At 33.7% G+C, this 22,593-nt stretch overlaps 1 protein-coding gene across 1 annotated transcript in view; it reads left to right on the top strand.

Annotated features, from left to right (window-relative positions):
- The window catches only part of NEK7 (NIMA related kinase 7), an 88,161-nt gene that overhangs the window by 41,470 nt on the left and 24,098 nt on the right, over positions 1-22,593 (top strand). Inside the window, exons 5-6 of the mRNA XM_008062423.2 lie at positions 7,489-7,597; positions 8,494-8,601. Of these exons, the coding sequence (XP_008060614.1) occupies positions 7,489-7,597; positions 8,494-8,601 (217 nt within the window). The remainder of the gene's footprint in view (positions 1-7,488; positions 7,598-8,493; positions 8,602-22,593) is intronic.

Below are 22,593 nucleotides of genomic sequence, written 5' to 3'. Positions count from 1 at the left end.
GCGGAAGGATTGCCGGAGCCCAGCAGGTCGAGGCTGCGGTGGCCGGGAGCGGCCACTGCACTCCAGTCTGGGCAACAGAGTGAGACTCCAACTCAAAAAAATAAAAAATTAATTTTGTATATTGATTTTAAATGTGTTTAGAAATGTATTTTTCTTGACTTTTTATTGCTGCATAGCACATTGCCACAAATTTAGCACCTTTAAACAACACAAATTGATTATTTTCTGATTTCTATGGGTCAGAAGTCTAAATACCTGGTAGATTTTCTGCTCAAGGTCTTAGAAGATTGATTTCAAGATGCCAGCTGGGGCTGTGAGTGCTCTGAAATTCTGGGTCTTCCATGTTTACTGGTTGTTGGGAGAGTTCCTTCTCTTGTGCTTATATGACTAAAGTGCCTCCTATCTTTCTGGTTGTCAACGGGGACCACACTCAGGGTCTAGATGCTGCCATCCACAGGGTGCTCCTCACAACCTGCCATTGTACTTATTCCCTTAAGGTCAGGAGAGTCTCCCTGGCTTCAGCTCTCTCTTGACTTGTTTGGAGGACTCACCTGATTAGGTCCAACTCACCCAGGCTGGTGTAGCTCTTGGTTAACTCAAAGTCAGCTGATTAGGAACCTTAATTACATCTGCAGAAATCTCTTCTGCCATGTGAGATGATATAGGAAGAATAGAAATAATCTAATGTTCACACGTGCCACTTACAGTCAAGGAGAGGAGAGTATATACCTGGATGTGGGAATTTGGGGGAGTGAAGTGTATCTTAGAATTCTGCTTATCACAGACTTTAATAAATTAACTAGAATATTAACCATGTTTTGAAGATAATTGTTATCTTCAAATATTATAGCTCACAGATCCTGTTGACTTACTTGGTTTGGCTGTTTTCTACATTTGCAGACACATTTTTATTTGTATTTTTATCCAGATGCAGAGGTTGTATTGGAACTAAAATCACTTTGAAATGTCTTTTATGCTCTTGGCCCTTGGATCCTTAAAGCAATAAAGGCTTCCCAGCAGTACCATCTATCTTTGATAACTCTGATGTATTGCTTACCAAGATACTTACACTTTCCATTTCAGTATCTGGATAAAGTGTACAGCCCATGTCAGACAACTGAGAATTTTCAGTGTCCCAAATGTAATGTTTTTCACCAAACCTTTTGTATAAGATTGTCGACTGTCCTATATTTCACTTTATAATTATTCTGAAACCTTAAGTTTACAGATTAGTACTGTCTGAAAAAACTATACAGGACTGAATATTATATATGTAGATACATATACTTAGATGTACATAATGCTTGTACATCTATGGGTATGTATTCATATAAATTTATGTCTACATATGGTATGTAAATGCAGGTATATTATACAGAATCATTTCTACTGAGGCATTGTTGCTGATAAAATATCACTTGGGTTTTCTTTGGTACTTAAGTAGTTTGATGAAACTTAAAAATTTTAGGAAATTGAAAACCATATATCATAATGACTATTATGTATCTCTGTGAATATAAATACATGATGATGTATGAATTTTGAACTGTATTTACTTGAAAAAATTTAGGAGATAATTTTCAAGGTGCTTATTGCTCCTCATATGTGAAGGTAAAACTGATCTAAAGCTATCTTTAATAAACTATGTATTACCACCATATGCAGTAATTCTGATATCTATAGGCAATTAAGTAAAGAGATGCGATACAGACTCGATTATATTAAACATCTTATTTTCTTTTTTTTAATTTTTTTTGAGTTGGAGTTTCACTCTGTCGCCCAGACTGGAGTGCAGTGGCCGCTCCCGGCCACCGCAGCCTCGACCCGCTGGGCTCCGGTGATCCTTCCGCCTCAGCCTTCTGAGTAGCCGGAATTACAGGCACACGCTACCACACCCGGCTGATTTTTTGATTTATTGTAGAGATGAGGTCTCGCTGCCCAGGCGGGTCTCGAACCCGTGGGCTCAGGCAATCCACTCACCTCAGCTTCCCAAAGGCGCGGGATTACAGGCTGAGCCACCGAGCCCGGCTCTTATTTTCTTTCATTAAGATTTCTATTGAGAGACTTTTACTGTCTCATTATTGTTTTACTTTGTTTTCTTTGTCCATTAAGAAAATTGAAATATCTTTCTAATTATTTTACTGTTTTCTGATGTAACAAGAGGGAATTTTTTTTAAGAGACAAATATTTCTATTTATCTTTCTGACTTTGTGTCTTCCTGAAGACTGACTTTCTGCTTTTTTAAATCTCGCTTTCCCTATCGCAAGTACTCATATAGTAATGAAAACATTTTAAGCATTTTCAAGTATTTTCTTATCAATTTTAGTAATATGGAGGTTTCTCTTAAGAATTAGTCACATAGCAACAATGCAGGGATTATTTCTTGTAGTAATTCTGATGTATTCATGTATTTTTATCTTTTACTTTTTAATATTCTGAATAAGTATCCTTGCTATTGATGTGCCTGTGTTCAAAAGTCTACTTTTCTGGATGAAGAACATTGTGGTATTATGGGTGCTTATTTTTCATGTGTGCTAAATAATTTATTAAGTTTTATTATTTTTAGGCATTATTCTTCAGAACAAATATTTCCTGTTTCAGATTTTCTACCCTAAGAAGAAATATATGTTTGGCTTGTGTTAATAACCTGTATATTCTTGGCTTTGAGGAATGGATTAATTAAATTATAATCTAGAAATAACTGAACACTCCTAATTGATTTTCCAACATTACAGGAAAAGACAGACTAGTAGAGCTTAGATAAGTAGGTAAAATGAGATGCCAGAGATAAATATTTTTAACGATCTCATGATTACCAGATCCTTTCTACTTTACACCCTCTAAAGCAACTTAAAGTATCTGAATTTTATTTTGAGTGCCAAGAGTGAAAATATTCACATACTGAAATTAATATTGCATAAAATTCTAATTGAGATGTAAATATTTTACACATTTATATAATCCCCCACAATTGCATATAGCACATATTTGTGAGTTTAATCTGTTGATACCTCATTATACCATCAAAAGAAAAATGTTCCCATAGAAAGATTAATATATAATAAAAATCACACTTAGAACTGTCAATTATACTTCTAGAAGCATCCTATCTTTTTCATCACCCAGTCTCTGTGCACTTAGTTCTTTGAAATAACCACTGCAAAAGGTAGTCCTATAAAATTGCATTATAATTACAAAAGATATGTTTGTCTGGGAACATAGCATCCCTTCTGCTGGTAAATGTTTGACCTAATTACAAGTTTATAACAAAGAATTCTGTCATCTCATGTGAACACTATTTATAGTCTTAAGTGGACCAATGGGGATCTCTTAGGTTTTGGGTTTTTTTTTTCTTTTTCTTTTTTTCCTTTGTTTTTATTAATTGGAGATGTGTAGAATAAGACATACCAGTAAACTATTATTATTTTTAAGTGTGAAAATGTGCCAAACACATTATTTATGTTTTATTCGTAACTGAGATTATAGACCCACAGATTATATTTTAGAGGTGGTAGGGGCTTCATAGATCATCTCCTAACTCTTTGTTTAATACGGTGAGGAAGCTGAGATCCAGCAAGGTTAAGTGGCTTGTTTGAGGTCACATAATCAGTTACTGTCAAACCTTATAATCAGTTCTAATATTAAAAGGTGGATATGGACTGTGTTAGTGACACATTTAAACATTTAACAACACTCTAAAGCAGGAAATGTTTCCTTATATTTAACATAAATCACTTACTTCCTCTTATTAGATACTTGGAGGAGATGGATAACAGCTGGTGCCTGTAATTCTTGTTCTCTTATAGCTTCATTATTTCACATCATTTAGTTATCGTTTCTCCTAATCCTCTTCAAAATGCCTTGCACAGCAGGACTGCATTTGTTGTTTTTGTTTTTCATTTTTAATGTCTTTAACCTCAACAGTATATTTGTAAGGGATACTTAGCGTATGATTCCCAGAACTGACTACACAATTGCTAGTCTCTGTTAAAAAAAAATTTCTAAGATGGCAGTAACAGACCATTAAATCAAGTACAGGACCTATATTACACGAGTTTGTATCCCCATGAAAGTGACCCTGATGGTTCCAGATGTTTTGCCTGAAATTTACTTCTTTCAAGATTAACATGCCAAACTATATGCTTAAATGTTTTGATATACCAGAGTTGTTACTTTTTTTAAAAAAAATAAAACAAGATCACTTTTTGTTTTTGCGCTGTTAATGAGTTTATGCTGGATGTTATCACTGAAGCTCTTCCTGTGATTCCTTGAGAAAGAATGCTAGAATTGCAAAACTTAGAAATATATTCCACTTGGAGAATGCAGGATGCAAGTTACTCAGTTTAGTCCAAAAAATGGCACTTAGGTAGTCAATGTCCATTATATAATTTGATTTGGTCTTAGGCATTTAATTTGCAGGAAAAAGTTTGTATATTAATTTTCTTTTTAAAAAAAGTTGTGTCTGTTATACTCTGTTTCCCCAAAATCTTTGAATAGGAAAAGCTTGCATCAGCTAGCCTTTTTAATATTAGTACAGATTACCTAGGTGGTGATACAAGTGAGCATTACTGGTTGTGTTGAATTTTCCTCGGACAAGAGGTAAAGAATTTTACCTAAGTGAAATGCTGGTAACCTTTTTACATTTAAGTGATGCTGGTAACTTTTTTACGTTAATATTTGTGTATATGCTTTTTATGTAAATTGATTAGCTTTTTTGTAACATCTGTTTTTTTCTATTTGATTAATGTTCAGTGTTGGAGTAATCCTGATAAAAGTAGAAAATATGCTTTTAAAATAAATAGACTAAACAAAATTATGTCCAAGTATACCAAGTGTTAATTTTAGCCTGCTCATGATTTTTTTTTAGATACTTTACTTTCAACTATAAAAAAAAGCTGCAGTTCTATTTCATGACGTAAAGGCGGTAAAAGTGCCATATCATATAATCTTTCATTTTCATGTAAATATTTATCTTGACACTGACCATTAGAAAGTTTGGTTACATGATTTATTACTTTATTACAAACTTCCTACTTGACAATTGTATGTCTATTTTTTATTTTTATATGCTGGCATTTTTTTTCTAATCTAGAACTAAGTATATAGGGCTGTCTTTGTTCAGGGAAAAATAGGATCTTCAAACACGAATGCCAGTTGGCTAGAGAATTAACTTTAAAAGGTATTTATTGAAATGAGTTTTAAGAGAAGGTTTCTCTTTAATAAAAAAATGCTTTGACATTATGGAAGTTGCTGCTTTGTAGTGCTCATATAAATTTTATCCATACTAAAGAAGAATTCCGGTTTTCACTACCTTTTTGCTCTTCATCCTCTTTTAAGAGTTCAGCCAACAGTGCCACCGTCAGAACAGACAGGCTTCGTTCACTGTGAGTGTTGGTTTGCTCAACAAAACAAAACAAAACAAAACAAAGACTATGGCTGAAAGCCACGTGTTTAAACAGACACTGATAACAAGTAATGAGAGACACTAATGACATGATGAAACTGTCTTTAATTTATTTTATGCCCAGATCAAATTCATCATATTATTCTTCAAAGGCCTGTTACGATTTGGATACTTAACTCTTGCCAGGTCATTCTGTATATTATTATATTGATGTCGGTTTATTGTCGTCATCCTTAATTTGTTGTTAGTGACAGTCTTCAAGAATACAAAGACATGAACATAATCAGATCGTTTGGGTCTGATAACATCTTCCCCAGTATGCACTTTGAGGGCAATTTTGAAATTATACCTTTCCCTTATATTTGTTTTTTATACTGGGATTGTAAAAGTAAACTGCCAAGCAAATTATGATTATGATGATTTTAGAATCTATATTAAAGCGTACTTTTTTTCATGGTCTGATACTTACATGGTAAGGTATATTTATTTTTGAATGGAAAGAAACCTGGTCCCCATCTTCCTGTTGACATCAAACAGTCCTCTGATATGCTAATCTAGCTTCGAAGAGAGCACATATACAGGCTTTATTTGGACTCATTCCAAGTCTGAAAGAAAATTATGTGTAAAGAACTGATTTTTGTGGCATTGCCCTCTTCGAATGGAAACTGATGTTCATACAGTCTGCAATTAAAAAGGCTTAATATTGAAACATGATATAGGAGATTTTCAATATTTTAGTAAGACCCTGATTTGCTTTCTTATTACCTGGTCATCTAATTGTTATTTGTGTTTTGGGGTGTAATGTCACTGATGTCATAACTATTGAAAGTACTAATAAGTTTGTTTCCATAGTGTGTGTTAATGCAGATTAACCTGAGGTTATTAGCTTTTCCTTAAGGATTTATCCTTTGGAACATATAGTGAATGCATATGAGGCAGAGGTAATAGTTTGCTAAGTATGAAGTAGGGATGTTAGCAGATTTCCTTGTCCTATTTTTCCTTTGGTCACAGGTGTAAAGATTGAGAGTTGTTCTTTTGGAATTTTCTAAGTATAGTTTCTTCAGATTCAATAACAATAAATCAAGTTAGTTGAACTTCTCAAAATGTCTCCAGATAAATTGCATTCAGTGTTGATATCTATCTATATAATCTGTCTACTTTTAAACAGCTAAAATTATCAGAAATGTTTATGAAAACCTGTTTAAATGCTGTATTTCTTTATGCTGATCATTTATAAATATTGTTAAATAGGAAACCAGTTGCTTTGGTTTTGTTTTTGAAAAAAAAATTTTTCTGTAATGAATCTTTGTAAGTCTTATGATGCTTAGAGATTTGTTCTTGATGAATATACTATTAGTATATTTGTCTAGCAAATTAATGTAGAAAAATGAGCATAAGTATATACCACTGCTTTCCAGTTATTTTAGTAATTGTCATCTTATGTGCAATGTTCCACATTCTCCTAAGTTGCCTATTGGTGCTCTCAGCTTTTTGCCCTGGCCTTCTTGTAAGATTTTTCTTCCATGGAGTTTAGTTTCATTCATTCAGAGCAAAGTGCAATTTTGACTTGCAGTGGGCAATAGAAATATTCATGAAAAGTTTTTGCATAAATCCCTTTTGTTTATTTAATTTTTAATAAATTGTGATATTTCAAATCACCGGGTGGTTCAATATTTAAAAGGAATTCTATAGTGAAGCCTTCTTCCAGGAAAAGAATTGTCTTTTAATGAACATAATTACCTACAGGTTTCTAGGCTTTTTTATTCTGACTTTTCTTAAAATGAAATTTGACACCTTACTTTTAAGACAAGAAATTATTTTATATAGATGCTGATTTTTTTGAAATAGTTGGACGTCATAAAGATGTAGCGTTATATGACTTGCCATAATTTTAGGTATCATAGGAAGAAACTTAAACTATTATGTCAGATAAAATTCTTGGAATTACTTCAGAGTAAATAATCATATGTTTTCTAGTTGATAATCGTAGGTAAAATTGGGTGTTTTTTTCACTTACAGATTTTTGCATATTGATCTTAAGAAATCTTAGTTTTCATAATTCTTATTTTCAATTTTTTTAAAAGCATTTTAAGAAACAAAAGAGGCTAATTCCTGAAAGAACTGTTTGGAAGTACTTTGTTCAACTCTGCAGTGCATTAGAACACATGCATTCTCGAAGAGTCATGCATAGAGGTAAGATAAAATCATTAAGAACTTTTAATATTGTTTTAAATGATACAAGCTATTAAGCAATTCAAAGTAAATGTCTTTGTTTAGTATCTTGCTTTCTCCAGTAATTTATTTCTAAATTATAATTTTGCTAGAATGTTAAACCTTTAAGTAAAGCCCTAGTCGATTTTAAATAAGAATGAAAATTAGTTATTTTTCTGCTTCACTCCTCTGAGCATTTTACTATCTATGTTGGTAAAGAAAAAAAAAAAAGGAAAGCAGTAGAATATACATAAGGAATCGGAATAGTTGCTTGCTTGTTTGTTTTCAAATGAATAGTGTATATTATGGCCACTTATATTTTTAAGTCTTCAGTATTAGCTCTTAATATATTATTGATTATCAATCAAATAGTTGGGCAGGGTGTATTAAGGTTATGTCACTAAATAATTGATCCACTGATTTTGAGGTGTGAAAAATTTTAATACAATTTATTTAAGCAGTTAAGATTTTTAAAGCTATCTAAGTAAATAATTATGTGCCTAATAGTGTTAAGTCATGATTTTATATTTTATGTAAATACACTAATATTCATCTTTACTAAGATTTTATTGAAAATTGATCTAAAAAGGACACATTTATTTTGTGCTTTGACTTTCACAGAAGGTTTTTTGAAATGGAAAGTAATGAATCTTAAATGGAGATTAATAATGATCTTCATCATGCTACATGAGTAATTATCAGAATTGAGAACTTCAAAATTTTAGAATATATCAAAATTATTAAAAATTAAGTGGTTCATACTCCAAACTTTGATGTTTAAGATACATTTTATGTTCTCTCATGAAAAATGGTTCTTAATCCCTTTAAAATTCCTAAAGTTGCATCATCTTTCACCTGATTCCTTCATTTATTCACAGATATAAAACCAGCTAATGTGTTCATTACAGCCACTGGGGTGGTAAAACTTGGAGATCTTGGGCTTGGCCGGTTTTTCAGCTCCAAAACCACAGCTGCACATTCTTTAGGTAAGAGACACAATATAATTTCATTCAGCTACTTTTTTGTGTGTTTGCTTTAAAAGATAAGGGGTGTAACAATTATATGCCATCTCTTATATTCTTAATAAAACTATTTTAAAAATCATCAGGTCCTGAAAAGATGTGAGTACCTACAATTCTGTTAGGTGTAATGTGACCTCTCACTTGACTGTCAGATACTTCTGTTAACCTGACCCAGACAGGCACTGGGTTAAAAATGCTGATAAACTTGATTTAGTTACTGCTGTGGAGCATTCCTTTTATTCAGCATTTAATAGTATATGATATGGTGACTAAACTGTCTCTTGAAAGAGGACTTCACTTGACCATTTGAACATTAGAGAGTAGTTTATAAATATTTATTTATTAAAACAACATATATGGTTGAGAGTATTGTAGAGGGAAAAATCTACAGATAATCTATAGCTAATAAGGAAAATACTTCATTAAGTTATAAATTGGAAGACGTATCTGTTGTTTATTCATTCTAGAGTTAATAATATAGCAGTTTCCTTTGTCCCTAAATAGAGTTAATATATCTATAACATTACACTAACAATGGAATTAAAGTTGTCCAGTTTAGAAACAATATAAATTACTAGGTAGAATTAATTTTCAAATTGAGTAACTTAAACGGAGGGATAGAGTGTCCCCTAAAACTCTTCAGATCATATTTTCTCCTTGTAAATACGGGACAGATAAAATGATGACAACCAGAATGAAGTAAAAATTAAGGTAAAAATAAGTTGATTTTAATTTAACGGTACTTATCTTTGGTGTCACAATTTCATTGAAAGCCACTAATTTTTTTTATAAAATTGCTTTTAAATGTGAAATTAAAAAGAAAATTTTTCAGATGGCCTGATGAGGACTAAATGAGTTACACTAAAGAGCAAGGTGGTGAAATGAGCATCTTAATTAGTTGACTAGAGATTTTTAAAGTTTCTCTGACTTTATTACTAGGATTCCGTGTGGTCTTGAACCTGTCATATAATTTTTCTATGTCAAGAATATTACCTGGTGCATATAAGTAGGCACCCAATCAATATTCATGAATTAATAAATATCCTAGTTGATAGAGTAATGGAAAGATAATGCTTTTCACAGGATTTCAATTTTGTCAAATACTTTGAGTATGTTGAATAATGTTGTTTTTTCCTCTTTCACTTCACATGTATTTTTACAGAGCATTTTAATTTTTTCTGAATAAGAAAAATTAATATGAAATTCCATAAGAAATTCATAAATTTGTCCAGCACTTGAATAAAGTTTTATTTTGGGAAGTTACACTTCTTGCAATACAAATAATGGAGGATTTCTGTGAAGAAAACCTTAGACTGTTCCAAGCCAGTGCTATCATCTGTAATGAAGATGTGTAACATGTTTCCCTTTATTTTACTCATCTGAATGGAATGTGTTAGCATTCTGTTATTGATTTACTTAGCAATACTGGGTTATGATTACACATACACATATACCCTTGCCTGTGTCTATACCCATGCACACACACATGTGTGGTTTACGTGGTGCTTTGCAGACTGTCACTCTGAGAATGTTGTAGTCATCCAACCTGAAGGATCCAGCATTGTATATGAAACCCAGACCTTAACCGTTTTAGAAATAGACACCCTTAGCTTGCCTGATAATGCCTCTTGTGGAAGTTCTGAATAGAGTTTACAAGCATGTGTCTCCACATTTAGGTGATGTGCTAGTTCAAATTGTGTGATGAAGAGAGCAAAATTAACTTTGGTAGATTTAATAATTCTCTAAGAATTTTTAATACCAAGTTTTATGAAAATCAACTCGGTGTCACAGAGTTATTAATATCAAATACCTGGTGGTGTCCATAGTTACTAGGCATTCTAAGACACCTGAAGTATAGCCAAGGAAAAAGTAGAAGTGAGACTGTTTCCTTGATAGATGAATCAATAGAAAAATAATTTCTTTTATAAGTGTTTTTGTTTCACATATTATTTTGGAGACAAAAAATCCTTAAAATAAGAAAATTAATTTTATCCCATTGGTCTCCTCTACAAAGTGAAGATTTTGGTTGTAAACTGCAGTTGGAAATTGTGAAACAGACTTATTTTTGTTGACAAGCTGGCCCTAAGTTTTTACTTTTAGAGAATGATTACTCTCTTATGTTAATGATCATGGATTTCTTTTAATTTTTTTAATTTTTATTTTTTGAGTTGGAGTCTCACTCTGTATCCCAGGCTGGTATGAAGTGGCACGCTCACAGCAACTGCAGCCTCCACCTGCTGGGCTCAAACTATCCTTCCGCCTCAGCCTTCCAAGTAGCTGGAACTACAGGTGCATGCCACCACACCTAGCTAATTTTTGTATTTATTGTAGAGACTAGGTCTTGCCAAATTGGCTAGGCTGGTCTGAAACCCCTATGCTCAGACAAACCTCTTGCCTCTGCCTCCCAAAGTGCTGGGATTACAGATGTGAGCCACCGTGCCTGGCAAATTTCTATTTTTAAAAGCAGATTTCAAAGTTTTTTTGTAAGAGTTAGTACTGAAAAGTAATTGCAAATGTGTGCAAATTTATTTTGCTTACAGAAAATATGATAGAACTATAGGTTTATTTTATGTTGATTTTTTTTTATTTTTTATTTTACTGAGGGTAAAATCTCTAGGGCATGATTTATCCATAAAGTAGGTCTACATTTTAAAGAAACTACAAATAAATGAGATTCGTATGTAGTTCATAAAAAAAAATCTGAATAAGTTTACTTTAAATGAAGTTTGTCCTGGAGCCATATTTCTTTTAACTTTGGAGAGGAGATGTTTTTGCAGATGTAATTTAAAATGTAAGGACATAGAATTTTAGAAACATCTTCTTTCAGTTATGCATTTATACTTTAGTTGTTTTTTTCCAAAATACATTTTTGTTGAGAAATTAAATAAATATGCTATTTTAACTTATTTTGATGAATTAAAAGGAATATGCATTGCCAAAAATATGTTGTATTGAGTAGTCCTTAATAGATTGGCAAGTCTTTGCACTTTTCAATATTCTGTTCATTTTGTATCTCATGTGTATCATTTGATTCCATGATAAAAAATAATCATGCAATAAAACCTGTAGTTTTGTCATATCTTCTGTAGCAACTAAAGTTGTATAAGCCAGGCATGGTGGCTCACACCTGTAATTCTAGCACTTTGGGAAGCACAGGCAAGAGGATTGAGACCAACTTTGACAATCAAAAAAATTAGCCAGATGTGGTGGCACGTGCCTGTAGTTCCAGCTACTTGGAAGGCTAGGATAGAAGGATCACCTGAGCCCAGCAGGTCGAGGCTGTGGTGGTTGTGAGCATGCTACTGCACTCCAGCCTGGGCTACAGTGAGACTCTGACTCAAAAAAAAAAAAAATTGTATAGATGGCCACCTTTGTTAACCATTTTCAGAAATAGTCCTTCAAAATGTGACAATATAACATAGTAAAAATTACTTGACTGCAAGAGTGAAAAATTACAAATACTGTACTAAATCTGATGTTGCTAGACGTTCCAGCCATGTTCAGATCTTCAAAACTGGGAAAACCTTAGAAGTCTTCACTTGTTTTTCTCTCCCCTCCCTGCTACCTCCACACACATTGTCTCACAGCATCTGTATTCTCCATTTCCTCATCCATTCTGCAGACTCACTTCATGTTTAGAGCAGGAAAATGCCCTTTTTTGTTTCTTATATTATTATTCTTTAATTCAGTCTGTGTATCCCTGCTAGTTATTTTTCTCAAAGACATCCTCTGATTATGTTACTTTCTACAAAATCTTTGATGGTTCCCTGTTGCCTGAAGAATAGCTTGCAAAATATTTGGCACAACTAAAGTATAGTGTTTAGGGCCCTTTAAAGTCTGATGTCCTCTGACTTTTCACACTGACTCTTGACTCTACTTCTCCACCGAGTTATGCCTACCATGGTTTTCCTCTTGCTTTGTCCCAGACAAGAGAAATAGCTTGATAGCCAGATTTATAAAAATCTGGAAATAGCCATCTATGTTGTCCCTTAACCCCAGTCAATCCCTGACTAAATAATACAAATAATGTAAAATTGTTTTCTTAATACTGTAAAACCTTGTATAAATGTTAAATTGTTTATGTTAAAATGACAGTGATAGTGATGGTGGAGATGCAGAAAAATAAGAGGGGAGGTGGATAAGGTGTTCTCCATGTGCAGTTTAATCTGAATTGATCTATCCAAACAATGATTTTAGTACCTATTTATGCAGGTTCCATTCTAGGAACAAGAATTGTAGCCTGAACAAGGTAAGTTCTTGTCTTCAGGGAGCTTACCATGTGAAGGGAGGACATATATAATAATAAAGCTAACAGAAACAATGTGAATTGTTAGTGATGTGGCAGAGAATGGCTAGTTGGGGAACTGACTTAGAAAGGGTGAAGCGGGGCACTGACTCTCTGAGGAGGTAATTTTTGAACTGAGATTCAATGGGTGCAAAAGAGGCAGCTATGGAATAATGTCTCAGGCTGACTAAAGAGCATTTCATACAAAAAGATGGATTTAGGAGAAGCTCTGCCTGCAGAAGTTTTGCTGGTGCTGAAGGAAGGGGCAGAGCTAGATGTAGATGGAATTCCCATTGTATTTGACGTGCAGTGGCAAGTTTTCACAAGGTTGAAATGAGGAGCCTGACTTAATCTGAATTGAAGGCAACAGCCACGAACCTCCTTCATCTTCTTCGGGCTAACGATGGCCAGGATTGTCTGCTATTTTCAGGGTCTTCTGTGTCTTGGGAAATTCTCATCTTTTCTCTCAGAGTGGAGGAACTGAGAAGAGTGTACCACATTGGGGCTCATTTAGCCCGTAGCACAGGAACTTTACCACAGCCTGTGATCTATGATCAAGACAGTTTTTTGTTATTGTTTTTTTTCCTCCTCCCTCCTCCTTTTGTTTTGTACACAGACTTATGTTAAGTAAATTTTCATTTGGTGTTTTTGTATTGATTTGGATAGGAGTATGGCTAGGGAAACTACTTGTAGGATTTGATATATATATATTATTATATATATAAAATCATTATAATATTATATATAATATAATAATATATATATATATAATCATACATCTCCCTGTGAATTTTGCCTTGTTTTCTTTCATATTGTTTCTCAATCTTACAACAGATATTAGGAAACTTGTTATATATATATATATTTTAAAATGTATAATGAGAATACAACTTTTCCTTGAATCAAACTTTTTGATAGCCCAGATCAGTGGCTTTCAAATTTCTTGACAATGACGCCCAGCGCCATTGTGACCCATGGGAACATAATCATATACTATAACTGAAGCAAACGTTTCATGAACAGTGTTTTCCATTACAACTAAAGTGCATTCTGATATTGTCCATTTTATTTTATTTCACTAGAAATAATGCTGTTTACCACCCACTAAATTGATTTCATAACTCATTAATGGATTGCATGTCCCGCAATTTATAAATCACTGGCCCACATCTACAGTGCTTTCATGCTGTTTCATTTACTTATAGATGGATTCCCATGTTCCACCTACTTTTTGACATTTTTTTGACATGCTGTCTGGTCGGTCCGTTAGTCAATATAAAGTAGTCATTTACAGTGTTGTTTATGCTTGCAGTGGGCGACAGGGAATACTGTGCTTAGTAGTTCTTTACAATTTATGAATCATTCAACTCCCTAAGATATGCATAGATACATGTGAAGTATGCCTGCAACTGTTCTCATTATAGAGTTGAGGAAACGAAGCAGAGAGGCAAATGGGCCACGTAGCTAGAAGATGGTGAGCAGGTCTGTGGCTTCCTGGTCTGGGTTTACTCTCACACATTCTGTTTTTTCATTGTGGTGTGTTCTCTTACTCTTTCACTGTGTTCTTGTTTGTTGTTATGAGTCTAGAACTACCATATTCTGCTTTGTTACATTGCTTAGGAGTCTACATATGAAAGCATGGTTTTCTCTATCTCCTGGACTTGCTATTCCAAGAATCAGAAGTACACAGGAATAGGGCCACTAGGATATCAATGCCTGTCTTTATGACCGTCTGTCCACCAGCAACTTTAGCTGATATTTCTCAAGAAACATCCCTTCTAAACTGAAAGCCAAAGCTCCACCAACACCTGTGAAATTGGAACATGGCAATCAAGTCATAATTTTTCTCATATCCACAAGCCAGAATATACTTGTGGTGCATTTCTAGTTCTTAACTTACTCTAAAGTCTCCTTTCAGCAAATATAAACATTCTGAGCCAGAGGCAATTTACTAAGTGATCAAATATCTTTACCTATGAATATTGAAAAAAGAATAACAAAAATTTTTATAAAGTCCAAATATATGATTTCTAGTCAAAACATATTAGGCTGTTTCCTATAATAATGACCCAGAGAAATCCTCTGTTGCTACTAAATATCAACAATAACAGCAGTAGCAACAAATACAAGTACTGTATAGCATTTTATAATTTCCAAGTCGTTTTAAACACATTTTCTCCTCTTTTCCTCAATGTCGTATAATGGGTGGAATGAGTTACAGATTAGGAAACTGAGACTACTTTATTTAATACTAAACCCCACCCCCACTCCAACTCCGTTGCCAAAATTCCTTCTCCTTATTCTGTTTTAATTTTTCTTTTTTTCCTTAGGACTTATTATCTTCCGACACACTGTGTGATTTACTTATTATGCTTAGCACTTACTGTCTTTCTCTCCCAACTAAAGTTTAAATTTTTTGAGGGCAGAGATCTTTGTGTTTTGGTTCCCTGAGGAATCCGAGATGCCTAGAAGAGGACATTGCTCACAAGAGATACTCAATAACTACTGATTAAATGAATGGGGCTTAGAGACAAGCTACATGCATGAAGGGTGAATTTAACTAAATATTTCAGTGAGTATAAGTTAGATTATGCTGCAGTAAAAAACAATATTTAATAATGTCAGATGCTTGACTCTAAGTGTATTATAATCTCTTGTCACCCATTGTCAGCTGTGGGCATATGTTGGTCTTTAGGAGAGCCGCCCTGTCATGTGGTGACTTGACAGTTTAGGCACCTTCAGTCTTGTATTATCTTCATATCAGCATCCATTTTTGTGATCCCATGAGGGAAAGAAAGCACGGAGAATCACTTACTGGCTCTTAATTAAACCCTTCTGCTTGAATGTTAACACAAGTTACTTCCATTCTCGTTTCATTGGCCAAAACATGTTTCATGGCAATGACAATCTCAAGGAGGCAGGGAAATATAATTTTCCCACATGTCTAGGAAGAGGAGTTTCAGAAATAAATAATGTGAGTATTGTCCATAGCCCTGAGATGAAAGAAAAATACCTAATTTAAATTCTTTTTAAAATATTGTTTGTTTCCTTTTCTACTTTTTTTGTCACATAGTTGTAACTACTGCAACCAAAGGGTAATTAACTTTCTAAATGGGAATGGGTGGGAGTGGTGAGTGAAGAGGGAGCCATATGTAGCCTTAGGGAATTTTCATCTTTCTAAATTGGGAAATTCTGAGCAGAGAGATTATCTTTAAATCCAGAATGATTCATGAGGTTCACCGAATTACTGATTCCTAGTGACTTTTCCCTGGATCAATAAATTTGCATTTATGCCTGCTGGACTTGCTTGTGATAAGGACCTTATTTTGGTCTATTTAAAACATACAGATTTTATTTATCAAACTTCAGATACCATCTATAGACTAAATGCCATGTAAGGTATTAACAGCTTTCTGCACCTCTAATTCAGCAACTTTTTGAGGTAAATATGATTGTTGAGTTTAGACTTGCATCAGTTAGTGACCAAACCAGAGTTAATTTAAATTAAGAACAAAATCTTAGTCCTTATACATTGTATTATTTACCATCTTATTTTTCTTATGATGAATATATTGACTTCTTCTGCCTCCCCAACCTTCAGCCCAAAATAGAAAACTAAGAAAAGCACATGATCATCCCAACATGATCTAGGGAGCTTTTAAATTTTTTTTAACCTTATTCTCTTCACCGTCTCAGTGCTTAGTGTGGTTCTTGGTGTATAGTAGTTCCTCAGCACATTTAGTTGAGTATCTCTCATGCAGTGCACGAATTATGAACACATTTGTACTTATTTTCTATTCTGCCCTAACAAATTACCAAAAATTTAGTGACTAAAACAACAGAAATTTATCATTTTGCAATTCTGTTGATCAGAAGTTCAACATGGTTCTCCCTGGACTAAACAAAAAATTTGTAGGACTGTAGGACTTGTTGGCAGAATTCTGTTCTTTGGTGTTATAGGGCTGAGGTCCTTGATTCCTTACTGGCTGACTGTCAGCTCAGGGCTGTTTCTGCTTCTAGATGCCGTTCTTTCTTATTCCTTGGCTCTTGGCTTCTCTCCTCCATTTTGAAAGTCAGCAGGGTTGGGGAGAGTCCCTTTCATACTTTGAATCTCTCCTGCCTCTTTTGTTGCATCTCTAACTGATAATCTAGGGTAATCTCCCTAAGGTTCATAACCTTTATAGCTGTGAAGTCTCTTTTGCCATGTACCAAAATATAAACAGGCGTAACACCAAGGGGCAAAGGTCATGGGGCAAAATTTCTACCTGACATACCATTTTAAGTAGATCTGACAATTGGGAAGTCATTTGTATCCTTTTACAAAGCCTGATTAAGTGAAATTGTTTAAAAGTCAGAGGTTTTAATGGAAGTTTACATTACTAAAAGTAAATACTTTCTTTTTTGAACAGATATTTTGATATTAAATGTTTACATTTTTATTATAGACCTTTATACATTTTTTATTGCATTGTGATTTACATTTGCTTTTCAAGGGAAAAAATGCCACACTTGGCTTAATACAAATTTTGTATGTGAATTATTTTCTGTCATTGTTAGCTATTGACAATTTTATTTTTAATCATTTACAAAATTTTTTTATTTCTCAAGAGGCCTCTCTTGAAGAAGCAATCATGCTTCTCAGTGGTTTATTCCATCATGGACTAGAATATAGATGAGGATACAAAGTGATTTTAACAAAACTTAATTAAGAAAATTAATCTACTACAAAATCTAATTATATTATATACTCCAAAGGTGCCTATAAGTAATTGGGGGGTAGGTTATCTGTTATTTAGGAAACCCTACTTGTGCCAAAATTTTGTTTATTAATTTATATAATGAAGTGTTTTCTGTCTTACTGCTTGTTCTAGTGAAAGGAGAAAAACAAATGAGAACACTTAGGTTGATAATATTTTGATACGGTGTTAAGTAAAATTTTTCCCAGAAGAGGAAAGACAGAGAATTTTCTTTTTTGCATGTACATGTGTGAATTTAGTTGTTATATATGCTTATGGTACATCCTGAAAATGGAATGGATTTTTTTTTTTAAAGCTAACTAAAACTCTCTGATATTGATCCCTATGCTAGATAAATATTTGAAACCCCTTGGGAGGAAATTATGTTGTTGTTTTCGTTATAGGATTGCTTGAACTTCTGTTTACCTTTCACAATGAGACACATGGTTCTCTGATTTTGTGATATTGCCAACAGAGTAAAGGCATGACCATCATTCAAGCTAGATATCAGAATTTTCACACTGGAGTCTCTTGAGTGTATAATTCGTGTTCTCCACACTATTTCCAAGTGTGATATATCCTCTGATTTCAACTTGGAAAATTAGTGTTCTTGAACTAGCCATTAAAACAGTTTCATTTTTGGTGCCAGGTGCCACCTGTGGTCACAATACTTGTTTTTTTTCCTACACCTCTCCCTAGCACCTCTCAATGAATCTTTCTTTGGCTTTTACCCCTTCATTATTCAAGGTGGCTTGGAGCTGTTAAACAGCATATGTTCAGTCAGAACTACAGGCTGCTTTAACTGGTTTATTTTTAACTTTCAGTCCTTTCTTGACTTAAGTAATTGCTCTTGAAAGCAGCTATTATCTAATTTTAAACTATGGACATTTAACCTCTCAGCCACCATAACAAGTATCTATTTAAAACAATCCAAGTAGCTGCAGAGTTGCGTAATTTTCATATGTAGCCCCATGAACCTGGACCTTTGTTCCTGGCTTTTCATGTGTCCATGCTGCGACTTTTAGATGATTTCTCTGCTTCGTAGTTTAGAAAGATATAGAATTTTTTTCCCCAGTTATACCTCAGAGTGGTCAATTTTAATGAAATAACCATCTCCTAAATTGCAAAAGGCAGAACTACCTGGGTTTGAATTTCAGATCCACACCTTACTAGTTTTATGATCTTTGGCAAGTTACCTGACCTCCCTATGCCTTCTCTCTAAAACAAGAAAATAGTCGTAATGTTTCATATAATATCTCATAAAAGTCCCTGTTTGGCTAGACCGTGAGCCCCGTGTCCTGTTTACTTCTGTCCTCCCGGGACCTAGAACAGTGCTTGCCATGAGGTAGGGCATGATAAACTTCTGTTAAAATTCAGCAAGATAATACATGTAATGCATTTAATACAGTGCCTGGAGCAGAGTAACAATAACAATGAAATGTGCTGAGGTGTTTTTTCTTGGCGTTGTTAAAGCTCTTCTGTTACACTTAAAAGATGACAGATTTTATTTTATAAATGTCTTTTGCAGAAGAAATATTGATCTACTACTCAGCCATTCTATATTGACCTCAGATAATACTCCTTACAATGAAATAAATTTGGCCTTTTTCTATTCTGTCTGCCAACGTAATTTCTGGGCTGACTCATGAGTATGAAGGAAAGAATAGATATTAAATCCTATTCCCTGAAGTTGTATTTGTGTGTTTTTAAATCAAACTGAGGCATAAGAACATTTGCCTCCTTTTAATTTTCCTAACAAGGAATACTCAAAGCTTTCTTTTCTGCAGTTTGCTCTAATTCTAAGAAAAAGAAACAGTATTTCTAAACTGCATTTGCATTTGTACACTTTGACTTAAAACATTTATTCAGCTGTCTGAGGTAATAGTTTAAAGAAGTGTATCTTTTTTCATTTCACATTTCATATAGATTTTTGTAGAGTTTTTATGCTTTCTGGAGGATTTTAGAGTTGAAGGAATCTCAGAAATCAGTTCATCTTTTTCACCACTTCATCTTACAAATGAGAAAAGTGAATAAAAAGAGAAGTTGAATGGTCCTAGCTAATTAGTGGCAAATGTAAGATGTAAAAGGTATTTCCTGAGCTTTCACTGATTTTTGTGCTACCTCCCTTGTTTAAAACACAAAAAAGTAGCAACTGAAATCTAACCATATATAAAGATGCTTCGGCTCCTTTTTTTTCCCTCACTCAAGTCTTTGTAGAGTTTACAGTGCTAAAATTTGAGCTAAATGATTGGAGAAATTCTATATATAACTTGTTCCAGTGAACATTATTCATTAATTTAATGATATAAACTTCCATAATAGCAACATGTTAGCAGAACTTGTTGGTTCTCTTAAACATATTGTTTGTACTGAAAATCAGCATGCATTTTGTTCACATAAAGTTTGGAATATATTTACTGTTTATGGAATAAATATTATATAAAACTTTCTCATATAGCTAGAAGAAGTCAATTAATGCAATGAAAATGGTTTTTGCGTTTGAGTGACTGCCTTAGTATAATTTAATGTAATATTAATATAGATTAAAGAATGGTCAGATAGCATTTTCAGTTGTTAGCAGTTTTCCTCTGTCAGCTTTTCTCTGCTTTTTTTATACTGTTGTCATCCATTTCTTAACTTTTATTCATGTCAGAAGGTTAAAATGACATAAGCATCTGCTATTGCAAAATTATTCTCATTTATCTACAACCATAAAATCTTGACGGATAAGTGGAATTATGCGTCCTACAGTTTTCAAGCTCCTCAATACAGAGAACCATAAGTTGCATGATTGTTTTAATGTCTAAGCATATCACTCTAGAAGTCTCTCTTTTCTTTTACAGCTGTTAGAAGAAGTTACAACATTCTTGAGGCAACAGTAATCATAGACATAGCTGTCTTGAATTTTTTAAAAAGGTTTTTAGGAAATAATTATATCTTCATTAAGTTTAAGTTTGAAATGTTGAAAACACATCACTGCATTTAAATGTCTTGCAAGTTTTCCTGAGCACTTCAACTTTTAGGCCTCTCTGCTAGGTAGAGAGAGGTAAGGACGAATCAGTTTTCATGATGGGACTGAACCTCCTTGCTCCAGTGTCAGTCAGCTGAAGAGCACCTGTCCAGAACAGAGGGGCACATTAGGAAGCATGCCAGAAGGAGATAGTAGAACCTTCCTGTTAGGCCTGTGTTCGCAGGTAACTATGAATTTATCCAATTAATAATTGTAGTGCAGAATACAAACTTATTCATCTTCTTATATAATGATTCTTGGAAATGTATCGATCAGAGAAGTGAGTAGCATACTTAGCTTTACATTTTAATATATATTCAAGAATACATACAATTGGAATACAGCCTGCATATTTAGGATAAAGAAGATTGCTATTTATAATATGAAGAGAAATGGTATCAACTTCACAGTAGCAGTGTTAACTAAGTGTGTAACTTTTCGTAATGACCTCGAGCAGCTCTCTAGAAAAGCCTTTTTGTACATTAAAATGTTTGACATTTTTGGTTTAGTTTAGTAGAATTCCTACTCATTCTTTTTCTCTGTCCCCTTTGCTTGGGTCGTCGGTAGGTTCAGTTTGTGTTGCAGTTAAGGTGTAATGCTGGGGCTAATCTCTGTAAAATGCTAGCATTTGTTCTTCTTTTTCCCTATCATCAATCTTTTACACTCATATCAAACCCCTAATGTATCAGCAGGTTTCCCAGCGCTACTGGTTAAAATTACCTTTGCTTTTGGTAAACTCTGAACCTTCAAGCCTCAGTGTTTCAGCTGCCCCCTGTGGATTCCGTGAAGCCTCTCTCTGCACATTCCTCACTGCCAGTCACTTGCTTTATGTCCTGAAACTAGGAGCCTGTGCAGAGCCCATTATTATTCCACTGTACCTAGCTTCCTTCCTTAAATGGAGAGAATGTGTAAATATTTCCAATAATTGGTGTCACTTATGTAAACTACAAGTGGGAATGTGGTTAGAACTCCCAAAGCTAGATAGCTTGAGTTTCCGTTACACAATAATAACACACATTCTGTCAGCCTAGCTGTTTCCCAAAGTTTCTTTGCTTTTCTGATACTATAGAAATTGGAAGATTTACCTATTTGTCTTCAAAGTAAATGCTGTAATTAATAACTTATTTCTGAAAGTTTGTCTCATTTTCTATTTGAAGAGTTCATATTTTATCTAATTTTTTATCCTCCTGTTTGCATTTTCTTTTTTTCACTTGTTCGCCTTCGTATGTACTTCCCTTTCGTCTATTCTAACAAAGACTATCTATTATTAGTAAAAATAGATTCTGATATAGGTAGGATTTCTTGGGTACATGATTCATGTTTTCACTTTGAGTACAGTATAGTTTCCACATATAACTATTAGGTTATAACTTTATTCTTTTGGAGAATGGAGTCCTGCCTTTGAGGCTAGAGCCTTGATTACTGGTGGAATCTTTGTTGTCCTGACCAAAGACCCCTGTTCAGTGTCATGAGTTAGTCTCATTAAGATTTACAGTAAGTACCTTGGGATTTCTTGAAAATTAATAGAAAAAGGAGAATGCCCTTTTCTCCATGAGTAGCAGCATATTTTTAGTAGCTCTTGCCTCAGATAAATAAGATTCCTAAATATTGTTCTCAAATTTTGATTTTCTATTTGGTGAAAAACCTTAGGCTAATAATGATGAAATAGCAACATGTAAGTTTGAAATTAAAGATACTTTGAAAGTCATTTTAATGTTTTTACACTTCAAATTACAATGCATATGCTTTTGTTTATTTTAAATGTTTAATAAATTTTAGCAATTTCTAAAACGGTCATTAAAAGAGAAAAACACATTAGCATATCAAAGCAAACAAGCAAGAACAAAAATTATCTAGAGTATCTTGCCTTTAAAAAGGACTCAGTAGTAGCAATAGCTGAGACACTTTTCCAGCAATGTCAGTAC

The sequence above is a fragment of the Carlito syrichta genome, unplaced genomic scaffold (assembly GCF_000164805.1).
Source record: "Carlito syrichta isolate Samal-C Ts95f unplaced genomic scaffold, Tarsius_syrichta-2.0.1 Scaffold305701, whole genome shotgun sequence".
Classification (NCBI taxonomy): Eukaryota; Metazoa; Chordata; class Mammalia; order Primates; family Tarsiidae; genus Carlito; species Carlito syrichta.
Note: the sequence above shows the minus strand (reverse complement) of the source record. Positions and strands in the feature narration are given on the sequence as shown.